The sequence below is a fragment of the Genypterus blacodes genome, unplaced genomic scaffold (assembly GCF_046128005.1).
Source record: "Genypterus blacodes isolate CSIRO-AG114 ecotype Tasmania unplaced genomic scaffold, CSIRO-AGI_Gbla_v1 ptg000040l_1, whole genome shotgun sequence".
NCBI classification, from domain to species: domain Eukaryota; kingdom Metazoa; phylum Chordata; class Actinopteri; order Ophidiiformes; family Ophidiidae; genus Genypterus; species Genypterus blacodes.
In genome coordinates, this window is record NW_027466853.1 from 244,694 (window position 1) to 260,818 (window position 16,125).

At 45.2% G+C, this 16,125-nt stretch overlaps 1 protein-coding gene across 1 annotated transcript; it reads left to right on the forward strand.

Moving 5' to 3' along the window:
- Nucleotides 1-360: 360 nt before the first annotated feature.
- Nucleotides 361-2,034, forward strand: LOC142999039 (free fatty acid receptor 2). The gene is made up of 3 exons (XM_076148430.1): nucleotides 361-858; nucleotides 955-1,317; nucleotides 2,026-2,034. Exons 1-3 carry the CDS (start codon nucleotides 361-363, stop codon nucleotides 2,032-2,034), a joined length of 870 nt encoding a protein of 289 aa, XP_076004545.1.
- The last annotated feature ends 14,091 nt before the right edge of the window (nucleotides 2,035-16,125 follow it).

Sequence of the window (16,125 nt, forward strand, 5' to 3'; positions counted from 1 at the left end):
AGGTATAGTTTAGAAAAAGTATAGCCTTGCACCCTTAAACCATGTCAGATGGACAATAGGTTAAAGCGCCGTGCTGTGCGGTGTGCTAATCTCCTCCATTCTCTCTTATCAGCCGAGCTCAAAGCCCCGGTGGAGACGATGTGCGGCAGTTTATCAGCGGGGACAGGAAACCCACACCGTCCAGTCGGGTTCGTTCCAGGCCGCTGAGACCCAGTGAGGAGCCGCCGTCTCCTGTGGATGTGAGCCGCTGACAGATCAGCCCCCCCTCCCCCCACCGCCGTGCAGCAGTGTGCTCGCTCAGCCTCCAGTCAGGGACATAATGTGACACATCTCCAGTGACTGACGTCCACCCAGGCCACCATGCAGGAGTGCCACACTGGCCTGTGTCTGTCTGTCTACGTCATCACCTTTGTGCTTGGCTTCCCCGCCAATGTCCTGGCCTTCTACACTTTCTGCAGGAAAGTGAGGCAGAAAGCCACGCCTATCGACATCCTCCTCCTCAACTTGACCATCTCTGACCTCCTCTTCCTCCTCTTCCTGCCCTTCAAGATGCAAGAGGTACTGAACAACATGATGTGGGACATGCCTTACGTGCTCTGCCCGCTGTCGAGTTTCATCTTCTACATGACCATCTACAACAGCACCTTCTTCCTCACTGCCGTGAGCGTGGAGCGCTACCTGGGCGTGGCTTTCCCCATCCAGCACACGCTAAAGCGGCGGCCCGTGTATGCCGTGGCTGCCAGCATCTTTTTCTGGATTTTCTCCTTCATTCACCTCAGTATAGTCTTCATCATGCCCTTCATCAGTTCTGAAAGCGCTGAACATTCTCAGAATAGCACCTCAGGCCTGAATGCCTCAGTGAGCTTTGCTTTTGGTGATGTTTACCGCAGCTTTGCAAACAGCTCATATTCTAGCTATGGCACTCCTGAGCCCTCAGAAGCTCCACACAAGGAGGTGTGTTATGAGAATTTCACCCAGGTTCAGCTGAAGGTGCTTCTCCCTGTGCGTCTGGAGCTCTGCTTGGTGCTCTTCTGCATCCCTTTCCTCATATGCAGCTTCTGCTACATCAACTTCATCAGGATCCTGTCCAAACTGCAGCACATCGGCCGGCGCAGGCGCCTCCGTGCCATCGGCATGGCTCTAGGAACTCTACTGGTGTTTGCTCTTTGCTTCGGGCCCTATAACGTTTCACACATTGTGGGTTTTGCCACATGGAGAAGTCCAGACTGGAGAGACAAAGCTCTGCTGTGTAGCACCTTTAACGCTTGTCTAGACCCACTTATTTTCTACTTGTCCTCTGCTGCTGTCAGGGGGACAGTGGGTAGTGTGATACAAGGGGTTAAAAGACGTCTAAACAGGTGCCTGTCTTGTCACATGTTGAGGTCCTTCTGGGAAGGAATTAACAAGTCTGCAGTAGATAAGGGACACAAACAAGAGGAGATCAATGCTATCTAAGCTGACTGAATGGAAGCCGTGAGCGGCTGCCTCCAGTAATGTGTTATTCCTTCATTGCTGGAAGCAGGAAATTAATGCCATGTTTATGTTTTTACTCATGACAAAGTGCTGAGTCATTCTTCACACAGCACAGCGTGTCTCTGTTTGACTTGTCAACTTCCCTCAACAATGGAAAAATAAAACAATGGCAGCCGCCTGCATTAAGAATTGTATATACAAAAGTACAATGTCTCTCATACTGTTCTAAGTGCTGATGTCATTACTGCTGAAATCACCCCATATTGGATATACACTGATTTAACTCCACAATGTGAATATCAGAGAACTTCGGGAAAAAGTTGAAATGAAAAGGGAAAATTCACAAAATTGGGCATACGAATACGATAATGTTTACATACTTGAGTAAAGGACAAGAAGAGTACAACGTGCTTATTTACAGTACTTAGGTAAATATACTGAGACACTTTCATTTGCAATTGAGACGAGGACAAGGACAAGGACAGGGAAAACCTTCTGTCCACGGCAGCAGAACTCATAAAAGGTTTTATGCTCTGTGACGTTCTGCCACAGTTTGAGTAAAACCACACAGAGGCTCGTTTGTATGGAGCCGCTCAGAGTAAAATATTTCTTGCGTAACAGTCAGATTTTTTACAAGTCATTCAGGCGCTGTGGAGCGTTTGGCAGAGACCTCTGTGGGCTGAATCGCCCAGCAACAGGGTCCAGCACCATTCACTCAGCAGTGAGACAAACCCCAACTACAAGCAGGATGTGTCCTCTGCTCAACACACATCTGTTACTAACAACACACATGGTGCACATACGAGTGGTAACCATGTGATGCTTTCAAGTACTTTTGTAAGGACGTATTACTTTGCACTGTATCATGTGTTTGGGTAGTTTGTCTTACGTAACACTGCATTGTGTGTGAGCTCAGTAGGGTTGTATGTTGATCATGTGTCGTAAATGAAGACGTTAAGTGCTAAAAGGGATTATTGATAAATTCTGAGCTTGACACAAGGGCTATGTTTTTGAAGAAGCAATTCCTGTGTGACAACAGATTATCCCAAGTTAAAAAGGCACACAGGAAGTGTGTGAATTCAAATTAATTATAAATAATTGAAGGGGGTCATAAACATGTAAGACAAAATACAAGAACGTTAAGGGTTCATGTGAGAACACATTATAAATGTATTGATTACCATTAGATGAGTGGTTGATATCGATACATTGATATTGTTTGTGTGTATTTCTTCATGCAAATGTGAGAGTCAGAGAGTTTGAATGTCAATTGATTGTAAATATCTGTTGCACATGTGATTTTTATAAGCAAAACCTTTATTTGAAATGTATTTGATATATTTTACACACAAGAATATATTCCTAAACAAAGTATTCAATTAAAGGGTAAATATTGACCTGGATGTTTTAAGGTACCAGCAATGGTTTCACATCATTCCTTGAATTTACACAATTTAACACACACACACACACACACACACACACAAACACACACACACACAGCAAACACAAACAAAGCTATCAAACGGGAAAGTGTTTTAATCCTGTTTGGTGAGGATTAGGCCTGTGTGGAGGTTTGGGCTGATCACTGCATCTGTTTGACAGGTGGATCATGCATGAAACATTCAATCTGACGTACAGACCCGACCACAGGCAGCCGACATCCTCTGACACAATGAGCACGAGGCCAAAACCTGTGAGTCAGCATGTCGCGTCGATGAAGAATTACAGAGATAAACAGTTTGGCTGCAAAGGTTTCAGCGCTTCATCAACTTGTTATGGAAAAGCTTGATCTTAAACATTATTTGCTCTTTGTCAGACACGATTTCACCAGTTGATTCAGACTCAATGTTCAGTTTTGTGATGATTTTGTGTGATGTTTGTCAAAGGCTGGTCTGTTGAGATGAGCCCCAACGAACACCAGGCAGTCCTTTTATGTTTTCTCTCCTATTTCATTTTGTATTTCCTGGAAGACAATAATTGATCAAATACAGATTGTGTCAGTGTTGACTTTTTCCCCATCAGTGTGTGTGATAGGTTATGTGGATAAGCCAATGTGCCTGTCAAAGAACACAAAACTGTGAATGTGTGTGTGTTTGCCAAAGGCAGAGGAGAAAATTGTACTCACGCGGCAGATCTCATTTTCTCTCCTTGCTGAAATGTTTGACTGCTGTGGAGAGCAATCACAGAAATTAAACAGGTTTCCTTAACAACTTCCCGTAATTCTTGGAAAGAGGTTTTCGCTCACTCACCTTCCAATAAAACCACCGCAGTCACAGCAGAGAGGAGGCACATCTTGAGAATATTCAAGTACAATATCAGCTTGTTAGGAGAAGCTTCTGGAATGCAGAGCCAGAAATGATTAACACTGAATTATTATCTTATCGAACAAGACAGAATTAAATCAGGAAGGTTGCACTGGCTTTGGGTGATGGACATTCGTTTCGTCCATGGGGGAGGAGTGTTTAAACATTGATTGGGAAAATCATTAATTCATTCAAGTATGCGGTATTGCAGCAATCTGTTGCCTCCAAATGATCGATGTCTAACCCACATTAACAGTCAAGTAGGGCAAAAACACTCCAAGCGACTGCTGGTGTGTGGAGCCCTGCTGGCCCTGATCTGTGTCTCTGCAGAGAGCGAGCACCAGCAGAGGCAGAAGAACTCACAGATTTGACATAATTATCTGTGTAGCCAAAGTAAAATCCCTCATTAAGCCGAAAGGAAAAGCAAACCTGCTCCTCAAAATGTGGGGATTTCAATGTAATCAGATCAGAGGCAGGGTAGTAAGGAAACAATAACAGGAGGAGGGGAAGTAAATAGAGTCAGGCTGGGAGAAAGAATTAAAGAAGACAAACGTCAAAGAACGAAGGAGAAAGAAAGTATGTGACAGAATCAAGGAGGGAAGAAAAAAACAGGAAGGAAGAAAACAGGGAAGGACAGAGGAAGGTCAAGAAAGGAGTGACATCACCGCAAGAATATAGAATTAGATTACATTTAAATTAAATAATAAATTGGGAATGTTTTATTAGAAAATGTGAAATGACGTAGAGCCTTTAAATAGCTACTGAAGTCATTACATTAAAAGGAATGGAGGAAAAAGCAAACAAAGAAGAAAAGAATAGAGATAAAAAGGTGAAAAATAATAAGAAGAAAGAAGAAAAAATTACAAATAAAAGGAGGAAAGATATGAAATAAGGAAATGGAGAGCGAGACGAGAATAAAGAAAAAATAATGGAAAGAAGGAAAGAAACAATACTGGTGACATTTTAAGGTTGGTATCCCATGTGGAATACAAAATAAGATCTAATAAAAGCAGCTGTAGTGAAGTAAAAAGAATATCTACACCTGAAATGTCAAAATAAATGAAGAGTCACACCAATTGTAAATGTAAATAAAGTCAAAGAGAAAGTAGAGTTCAACTACTTAAAAGTCACTGCAACTTTTTCACCTTTCATGAGTATCACAGTCAAAGATGAAGCGATTGTTCAGTTACCCCACGTGAAGGAGGCGGTGAGGGCGGCGGTCATGGCCGGGTGGTCCTGCACCCCACAGGTGAAAGTGACCCCCGCCTCCAAGCTCTGCTTCAGCGGAAGGGAGACCACACCTACGAGGTAAACCTCCCGGCTGTGGCTGTCCGTCACCTGGAAACAGCCTGGGCGGCGCTGAGGCTTTGGGCCCGGCAGCCAATCAGAGGGCAGCAGGGGCGCGGCTGCTTCCACTTGGGACAGGTTCAAGCGAGTGTCCATGTCCGGGAGACTGCAGTTGGCGACTGGCAGGTGCAGGACTGGGACCACGCTGCTGTAGGTCCAGCTGAGGGTGAGCTGGCCCGGGTGGAACCCCCCAGTGAGGCAGAGGAGGGACCAGTGGCCACTCTGAGGGTTTGAGGGGGTCTGGAGGAAGATTTGAGGGGTGGACGGCCGTGCTGGAGGTGAAAGGTGAGGGGAACATGACTGAATCAAAACTATTACTACAAATGTGATCATACTAATTAGAACTTTGTAGCATTGAATAATAAAATACTGCAAAGGGAAACACAAGGACACACACACACACACACACACACACACACACACACACACACACACACACACACACACACACACACAGGAAGCTGGGCAGAAGTACTGACTCGTAAAGAGAATAGATGGCAAATATTAAATTATAGACAGGTAAATAAATGAAAATGATTTGCTGGTATAAATAAAGACGAACGAACCGCAGGACAAATGAGAAAATATGAGAGTAAAACTGCAGCTTGTGGTAAATTCCAGTACTGCTACTATATCATCATTACAACTACTGCTACTTTTACTGTTACTGCACATACTACCAGCACCATTACTACTACTTTTACTGCCTTTCCACTGTCAGTACTAATGCTGCTACTAATACAACAAATACTAGTTTAGCTGCTACTTCTGCTACTTACTGTTCTACTGCTGATGCTATTGTTACTACCACAACAACTACTGTTACTACTACTACTACTACTACGACTCCTACAGTTACTATTACTATTACAGCTGCAACATACCTCATGCAAAACACATAGAAAACATGTAAATTAAGTGTGATGAGGAATTAAGATATTAAACGGTCACAAAATCAATAAGGCAGCAGTAAGTATCCAACGTTATTTGGTGACACCAACATTACATCCCGACCAAATCTAAAGGAACCTTTTCTTCCGCATGAAGGATTTCCACATCATAATTTGGCCATCCCTCCTGCCTTGTTTCTCACCCAGTTCCATTTCCCTGGGCAAGATCGATACCATGCAGCACGCTCGGCGCCGGGGTGATTATTTCTCGATCTGTCACAAAACTGCTCAGGCAAAAAGATGAACTCTGAGGGAATTTCACATGACTTGAATTTTTTATAGATCTGAGCCTGGCCGGGGCCTTTTTACAGTGATGCATGGTAGACGCCAGCACTTTTATTGTACAAGGCACACACACACACACACACAAGCAAGCATGCACGGTGAACACGTCAGACGTGATTACAACACGACCACACACACACACATTCAGGCGGGCCGTGTTCAATCCTCACCCAGCACGGTCAGCTTGGTGCCGTTCCCCCACTCGGGCTCTTTCTGCAGGACGCTCACCTCGCAGTAATACCACCCACAATCCTCCAGCGACGCCTCCCTGATCACCAGCGAGGAGGTCTGGTTCTTCTTCACCAGGATCCTCCCGGGCGAGTCGGGGACCAGACGTTTCCCCGGCTCCATTTTGAACCACTGGACCCCGTACGTTAATTCCCCTTTGAAATGACAGGACAGGGTGGCCGTTTCCCCCCGCATCACGCTGAGGGAGGGAGGGAACTGTCTCACCCTAGGCCCCTCGCCGCTCGCTGTCAGGACTGAACACGTGGCTGTTAAAACGAAATGGTACACTGGAAGACAAGTCGTGGGCCGACTGCAGAAACTATCTAACGCGTGTTTTACCACACTAGGGTGACATTCTGACACACGCGAAGCCGAATAACTAATTCAGTCTTAATTTATTCTGATTTCACAACTCACCTACCACTTATCTAACACCTCTCAATGTGATAATCCTCCTCAAAAACTCATGCACTTGAGAATTTTAAAGGGAAATGTATGAATATAAATGACTGTTTATAAGGGCAAAAATAAACTTACTAAGAAGATAGAAGATAGAAGGTAGACAATAGAGAACTTTCAAACACTGATAGATAAATAACTGTTAAAATCCAAAAATAATACACAAATAAACAGTTTCTGACACAACTTCATAATAGTCAAACATTACTGACCGAGCATTAGTGATGTCGTCAGTAGCAGCAGGCGCAGGTGTGGCAGCGTGTCCATGCTGCTGTTTCCCGCTCCGAGCAATCAAATGGTTTCTCAGGCTCTCTCTAATCTGAAACGCGCTGTGCTTTAAAATGTGACGGCGTCAGCGTGTTTTCTCTCGCTCTTTGGTTAGAGGTGATGGTTCATTAATAGGTCACGCTTCAACAGAAACCCGAATCTCAGAGCCTGTTGGGGTGAAGAAAGTACACATGTCAGTGTCTTGGCAGACAAATAGGCACTCGGCCTGCACGCTGACACAAACCACAGTGCAGCAGTAAGCAAGTCCTGCTGAACATTCTCCCACCAGCTTCTATTTGACTTTACTGGCGTCCCACTGCATCATCTAAACTATCTGATTTATGAGCGAGTAACATTCATAAATCAGCGTGTACTGTCATATTCTGCACGCGCTGCAGTCTAGAATTGTAAATACAGACAATTAGGAGCTTAAACTTTCATTTGTCACGGTCATTGTTGAATAAAGTTTTTGAACAGATTAACTGAAAATAGAAAAAGCTGTTTTTGAGAGTGTTTGATCATTTATTCCACATTCCAAATCGCGATGTATTGAGAGTTTAGAGCAGATTACTGGATTTGTTTGGACATATTTTACTTCTTTTATGATTTTGGCTTCTGTTTGTGTTTTCCAGCTTTTAATATATTTTGCCTCAGTAGTCTCTTGTGTTGTGCATTATATACACTGAAAGCCTGGATAAGTTGATTTTCCACTTCAGATTGGAACTCAACATTTGCAGAACAAAATGAACTCATACCCCTAAAATAAATTCACATTTACAGAAAGTTATTTGTACTTAAAATGCTCTGTAAAACACATTCTATCACCTACTTGACACAAATCAAGTTACTGGAATGTTTCAAGGGGTATTCAGTGATCTTTGCTTCTCACACAACTTAATCATTTAGTTAGAGAAAGTTTCAGATGTTTTTCCACTGAAGGGGAAAACAAATGGACAGCTTCCAGCTCGGATGACAAACACAAATCTAATCGAATTCTTGAACAATAAAGAACTGCAATACAAGCAACTTGGACAAAAAAACTCTCCAAAGATTGAAGGCACAGAAACAGCATCATTTGGTAAAATGGTGACTGAAGCAGGTCAAAGTAATGTTGATCTGAGCTGACAGATCTGTGAGCCGACAGCCAAGAGAAAGTCACTTTCCTGAAAAACAGAATGATTCCAAATACAAGAGAAAAAGTCAGAAAATTCATTTTAAACCCACAAAAATGGTGATTAGATGATGTCATCTTTATCCCCTACATTCATTAATACTCCTATGAAGCTTGCAGGTGCATAATGATTACTTGTCTTCTATTGTATGTTCACTGATCAGACACATGTTAATACATATTCAGTGTGGAATTAAACTTTTACAACCCAGGTGTCCCTAGACTGTCTAGACTAAGTTTTTATTAATAAATATTTTATACTGTGACTGCACACAGGGATCAACTGAAAACACACAATTCCTCCATAAATAAAAGCTGATTATTTGGTGTGAGACAAACTAGAACAAACACAATAACTCCATATTGTTCCTGTGCAGGTTAAGATGTTGGTATTGAACAGAGGAACACTGATAAATAACTGTTAATTTGTTCATTTAGTGCTAACAGCCTCCACAAGCCTCCACACTAATTAATAAAATGAATAAAAATGCGGGGGTGTGTTGGAGTTGAGAATGTAAACAATTTATGATTGACAACATCCAACTTTAATCAATATGGCCGGAATAAGGAAGATTAATTTTCTCATTTATAATTGGACACTGGCCAGTTCTTTCTGTCGTGTAATCGCAAGCTGTGGTCAAAACGTGAAGCCATTTGCTCTGAAGAGATTCATCAAAGTTGATAAACATTTTGATTACAAAAAAAATCCTCCATCGCAAACCTGCAGACGCATCAAAAGCAAAGGCTCTTAGTCAGCAGGAAGCAGCGAGCTGAGCCGAGCTGAAGAAACTCGCCTGACCTCGCCTCCTTTCAAACCACAGGGGCCGAGACAGCGTCGACAAACAAACCACACACAATCGCAAAAGTTAAAAACAAAATTGATTTTTATTTTTTTTTGTCTCCCTCCATTTGATATCACTTTTAACTCCACTTCATGGATTTTGAAAAAAAAAAAAAAAAAAAAAGGTAGACACACATTCTCCCAAAATGAAATCCCGAGAAAAGTTAAAAGCATCAGAAGAAGCAGAACGGCACAGGACATCTGTCAGGGTGGAGGACAAATGTTTTGCTCCTCACATCGATGAGATCTCAAAAATATATCGTAACCATCTGTAATGAGGTCTGTGTTGAGACTGAACCACATTCCCCCCCCCCACACACACACACTCACGCACAGATTCACAGATGTGAGCAACACTGTAACATCCCTGTACGTGAAGTCAACTACACAGACTTACAGATGCACAAGTGCACGACAAGTGTGGACACACACGGTTAATGTAAGTGTGTGACGCTGGAGTGGGCAAAGAGAGAGAGAGACGGAGAGAGAGACAGAGACAGAGAGCAAGAGAGAGATGGAGTCAGACATTCAGCACTAACCTATTCCCAAGGCCAAATGAGGAGAGCAGATTTTGCATTTCTTCCGTTTTCCCTGCAGGGTGTGTGTGTGTGTGTGTGTGTGTGTGTGTGTGTTCACGCCTATTGGACCTCTGGAGGCACACAGCACATCAAACCTACATCCTGTCATCTATCCCAGCCTCCGGCGCACCTCACGCCGCTCATAAGACACTAGCAGCCTGTGACGTCGACTTCAGCGTGGCGTCGGATCCCTGCCTCCTCCTCGTCTGCAGCAACATAAATCAGCGCAAAAAACACCAGTTGGCGCTGTCACGCGTGAAAGAAATCGCCGTTTTCCCTGTCAACCCTCAGACGCGCAACCAACATTTACCCCTGCGGCTGACTGACAGGGAAAATGCTGAGCGTGGGCCGGTGATTCACAGAGACCCGAGTAATGGAAGTCTTTCTGCGGCAGAGATGTGAAGCGGGGTGACTTAATGACTGAGAGGGAGACGCAGTGGGCGAGGCGCCGCCATTGTGCGGCCCTGCTTTCCCGCGCTCCGAGGCCGCCGCTGGACTGGGCGAGCGAGCGTGCTGTTAATTAGCCAGACGCTCCTTAGAGGAGTCGAGTGATTGACAAGACGCCATCTGCGGTCGCGGCGAGGACGAAGGCTGATCCGCGGCCCCAGCGCCTCTGCTGTCAGCTGTGGGTTTAAATATACACACACACATGCATGCACGCACACACACGCCTGACCTGAATAAAAAGCACAATGAAGCGGTTTAACGACGTTATTTGCTACCACAAGAGACCGACTCTCTCTCTCTCTCTCTCTCTCTCTCTTTCTCTCTCTCTGTTCGTATATATTCGATGTCTTTCCGAACACCTGACGTCTGCTCATCTTCACCGGTTCAGCCTCCTCATCATCGTCCTGTTTCGCAGTCTGCTGTATACTAATGCGCTCATTAGCTGTGGTAATGGAAAAGTACTAAGGGCCTAATAGAGTTGCAGCATTGACTTTGCCCATGAGAACTGAATGAGTCAGTAGGTAGTTGGTAAACAACAGATAATTAGGATAATATACGGTTTCTACACCTTTGATACAGAGGTTTGGACTAGTTTGCCTGTGATTGATTTAAGTTATAGGCCTTTGTTTCTAACAGGATGTGATACAAGCATTGTGAGGATTTTTTCTAACTGATAGAAAAACAGCTACGTTTATTACGGATAAGGATTTAAAGGTAAGAGGATCCAACCGGTAAAGCGCCAATATTGATTTTGTTGTCCAATGGTCTAGGCTCAGATCAGCAGAATCAGATTCAAACCTTTCTGCGGGCGCAATCGGGTCAGGATTCAAAACATTGCTGTGTCTCTTGGGTTACATGTTCTGGCTCGATTCAAGCTCTCGCCGCCAGACGCACGGAATCTATAGGTTCTCATCTCTGTCATCACCAAGACAAAAACAGCACCCAGCCAACTGAACATCTTAACTCCCAGTCCTGCTGGTATATTGAGTAGCAAAGCAAAAAGACACTCGCGGCCATTTGGCCCGACTTGAAACGAAAAGCAATTTATTAATTCTACATTACCTGAATGTGAACCGTGGCTGTGCACACATACTTTACAGCGCTGACAGTACAGCTTGCCCAAATAGTATCGGAGAAGGGCTTTGAAATCGATGCGCAATTAGGGGTGTCTTGTATCAGGCGTGATGAATTATGCTCTCTGTTCTAAGACTGGTCTATAGACACTTGATCAATCCTGCTCCAGGGGAACTGGTGAGGCAGACCGGGGAGAAATTGCTCTATCCCATAGCCGCTCCGTCGAAGGTATTGATTAACCATTGCATTTTGAATGGAAAGTCTTGTCAGGAATCTGTTCCTCTTTGGAGCGGCTGCAGCACGCAAACCCTAAGCACGATGAAGAAGAGGAGAACATTCAAATCTCTGTCAGGCTTTGGCTTCTGTCTCCACTCTCAGGCCTCGGTGCTGAAACGGGACTACTTTCCCTCCTACAGGTTAAGGACAACGTGCACCATCATCAACTGTGACTCATCATCAAAGGCACTGCTCTCTAAAACTGCATCCATCTCAAAGCACTGTACTGTTCAACCAAGCAAACAAAACCCCATTTATAGGTGAATATACAGTAATAGATTTAACATCCATTTACTGCTCTGTTAAAAGATTTTCACTGAAAAACATCCATTAGGGAAGAAATCAATTTCAAACCGCTGCCATGGTTTACAGTAAACGTGAAACACTTCCAGTAACAGCGTCTGTAAAACACACATAAGCTGACACAACCAAAGACACACACACACACACACACACACACACATCTCATCTTCAAAGCGTCTCCACATGTTGTTTTCATTAAGGGTCTGTTGTTGATCTGTTTGGACAGACGACAATCAGACAATTGCTCGCCCTTCTCGCCCTTTGTGGGCGTGTCTTACGAGAACCACAAACAAAAGCTTTCAGTATTCACAGTACAAAATCTAAATACGCCCCCTTCTGTGATTCATCAAACTCCTTCTATGAGGTGATGAACTGCGGTATTATGGCAACTTATTAACATAATTTCCGTAAACAAGTTCCAACACCCGTCAGCTACAGGAGCCAATCAACTCGCTCTCATCAGGGTGCGCCCAACGCAATTACAGGCTGAACTGAAAGTCTTGTTGATGTCAGTGTGTAAACTCATCGAACTCCAGTAGTGATGTTATTTTTGCAGCTGAAGTAGGACAGACGGTGTTTGCGATCAGGGCTGTGTTAATGCTATTCCTATTACACAGCGTAACCATAAATAGCGTGTGCGCTACACCCTCCCCCGGGGGAGAGAGGGAGAGAGAGAGAGAGAGCACGGCTCTCAGGTTTAGGGAGTATAATATGAGAGTGTGTGTCTGTCTTCTTGCCTAAATGGAGAGTTCACTGTCTGGCTGGTGTCATCCCATCTCCCTCCGGCTCTCAGCGTTTGGATTTGTACTGTCAGGGAATCCTCCCACGGGCCCACTGCAGCGGGGGGAGGGAGGGAGTCAGGGAGGGAGGGAGGGAGGGAGCATCCTCACCCACTCCCTCTGCAGTCCTCCTCTCTCCCACCACCACTGTGACTCATTTACATACATCATGACTCATCAAAACATGTCCTCCGTTTGCACAAATGCCCACAGTTAAAGTCACATTCCCCTCAACCCGGAAACGTTTCCCCTCAGTGTGAGCAGAATAATAAAATGTAACACGTGTTTGTTTCTTTTCTTCTTTTTTTTTTTCAAAATCCACCCATACACTAACATTGACGTGCTTTTTTTTCAAACCCACATTGAGAAACATGACTGTTTTTTGTCCATAGTTTTTGATCTTTTCTTCTGTTTTTTGTTCTTTTTCTTCATCAAGGACAGATTATGTACATACAGATGTAATAAGCCACTGGCAAACCCAATGGGATGCTGATATGGGTGTGAGCGGTGCAGCGTGTGAGCGTAACAGAAAAGCAGCATGGCAGACGGCGACATGGAGGGGGGAACGGACGGGATGAGAGTGAGTGGGACGGAGAAACGGAAACTCACTGACCAAACGACCTGCTCCTTGTGCTTGGAATGGGATTGGTCGTCTTTCTGGGGGGGCAGGGGGGAGGAGGGACAACGAGACGCATGCACGCAGACGACCCAAAAAGACTGAGGGCAAGACGTGTGAGTACAACATGTAGCGTTTTCAGATCGAGGGCCATTTTAAACAGAGCTTCACAATCATCTCAGATCACTGTACACAGTAAAAGCACAACAACAGACTTATTTGTATATACGTTGTTAATGGTAAACTTGCAGATAATACACCACAGCTTTAACCATACCTAATGCCTCTCGCACGTTTGAGTTTGGGGGTTATTGCTGGTTTGGAACTATATCCAACAAAACACATTCAGACAACCGATTCAGCGCTGTTCCCTCTTTGAAAGCCCCCCTGTCTGTCTGTCTGTCTGTCTGTGCAGGCCTCCCGCAGCACGTTTGCATATAGTCGCTGCCTGTCGCCGTCGCCATATTGGCGTAGGGGCTTTACCTCCCAGTGTTTGTGCTGTGCAGGGAAGTGGCTGGATAATTGTACCACGGGGGTCTTTGTGGCGGCGGCGCCTGCGTGTCACTGGTACACGCTGACGGGAGCGCTGGCGCACCAAGGCGAGGATGTCCTTGAAGAGGATTCCTGTCAAGGCAGGATTGAGCTTGATTTATGGGGGCCATCACCGCCTGGCAGGAGGGACAGGTGGCACCCAAGCTCCTTCACTTATCCAGCCACAGGTAACGGCTAATTACATCTTTATCTCCCTACAGTCTGGCCGTACAGGAGCCGACTTACAGCCGCAGCCAGAGACCGACGCGGGGCTCCCAAATCATTTATCTAGCTGGTCGGAGACAGACACGCTATGATAGGTGGACAAAATATGCTGAGGATGTGTGTGTGTGTGTGGGCGTGTGTGTGTGAGATGCAGTTAACGGCGTGACAGAAAGTCCGAGACATAAATTATTACAAATTATAAATTACATCGTCATTAGTCGCCACTCCTGGATCTGAATGAAATTATCCCTCAGACTGTTTCAAATGTGTTTTTAAAAAGCTTCATGGCAAAATAGAGCACATCACTTCGAAAACTTTACATCTTTTTTTTTTTTTTTGTCGTAGTCGTTCAAATGGGTGTGACTTCTCGGAGTAAAGTACAAAAATTATTTTCCTCACACACAGCTCATAACCATCAGATTTTGTTCATTTTTTTTCTCCTTTTTTTTCTCACACATGGAATTACTATTCATAGTTATTCAAATACTTATTAACATCATCATCTGTAGTATTATTAACACCAAAAAAGTAAAAGCAGGTAACCTTGCAGAGTAAAACAGACACATCGCAGGGGGGGGAGGGGCAGGGGGCGGGTGGGAGGGAGTATGGACTCAACAACAGGAACATCTCTAACCGGTACATGCTATCAACAAGCGACGAAGAGGAGGAGGAAGAGGAGGAGGAGGAGGCGGCAGCTTTGAAGCAGGAGGTCATCATTGTCACCGGACAGTCTCTTCCTGCTTCTGAAGACTGGAGCAAGTTTGAGACCAATGGGAAGATATTTCATTTTTGGGGCGCCATGGCAATCAAGGCGACTGGCGCGGCCTCTGTACTGCATATATTTACACTGGGGAGGGGGGGAGCAGGAGGGGGAGGGGGACGGGGACGGGGGTGACACAGAGCAGAGAACACCATAGGGATGCGAGAGGTGACTAGACGGCGCACACTGAACAGGAGGGGGGGGGGGGGGGGGGGGTGTAAAGAGGTCTGGGTGGCGAGGGGGCGGGGGGTCTACATGCGCCTTGGCGGACGCCCCTCATGGGTGGGTGTGTGAAGGGGAGTTGGGGCGGGGGGCGGCGCACAAGCGGGTAGTTAGGAGCGACACCTTCACCACCCGACCTGTTTGTGTTTAAACATTTTGACATCATTCGCAGCATTTTCACTGCTACACGGTTAAAATAATAAAAAAGCCATACATATACAGTACACTGTATGTGTGTGTGTGTGTGTGTGTGTGATCAGAAGGTGATACCTGACATGGCTTGGTGGATAACTGACCGTCAGTATCACGTTAGAACTATAATTTCCATAAATATCCATCATAATATTGTTTTTTTTGTGTTTATTTTTTAAGGTTTCCATAATAAGGCAAACATCGCAGGTCAGTCGTTAGTCTGTGTAGTATTTTACATAAATGATCATCCTGTCGTCATTATTATCTACCATCGCCTCATCGATCATCTAGAAGATTATGACTATTGTACACTCGCTATCAATATCAGCTCAGTGATGCCGAGCGGGTGAAGGAGGCGAGGGCGGAGGAACCGAGGGAGAGAGAGGGAGAGTGAGAGGGAAGGAGAGAGAACGTGGTGATAATGACTCAGGTGGAGTGAGGGTGCTGGGGATAGGGTGTGTGTGAGTGTGTGTGTGTGTGTGTGTGTGTGTGTGTGTGTGTGTGTGTGTGTGTGTGTGGGCGGGGGGGTAATGGGGTCGTGTGTTTGATGCAATGAGTCAATGGCTCCTGGAATAATGCATATTCTTTTTGTCACAGTGATGGGTTCATAATTAAAGAATTTCATTTCTTTCTTCCTTCCGTGGAGGGGCAGGGTGGTCACAGGGTGGGGCAGGGTGGGGTGGGGGGGGCCACGGAGCCTTTCACCGGGGGAGTTTGGGGGGCGGGGATGGGGAGTGGGAAAGGGGGGGGGGGGGCGGAGGGTGTGTAGGGACATTTTTTCCGGGGCCAAAGCTC

Coding starts and splice junctions, on each gene's coding strand:
- LOC142999039 (XM_076148430.1), top strand. CDS start 361: ATGCAGGAGTGCCACACTGGCCTGTGTCTGTCTGTCTACGTCATCACC. Junction 859..954: donor CCTCAGGCCTGAATGCCTCA/GTGAGCTTTGCT, acceptor CCACACAAGGAG/GTGTGTTATGAGAATTTCAC.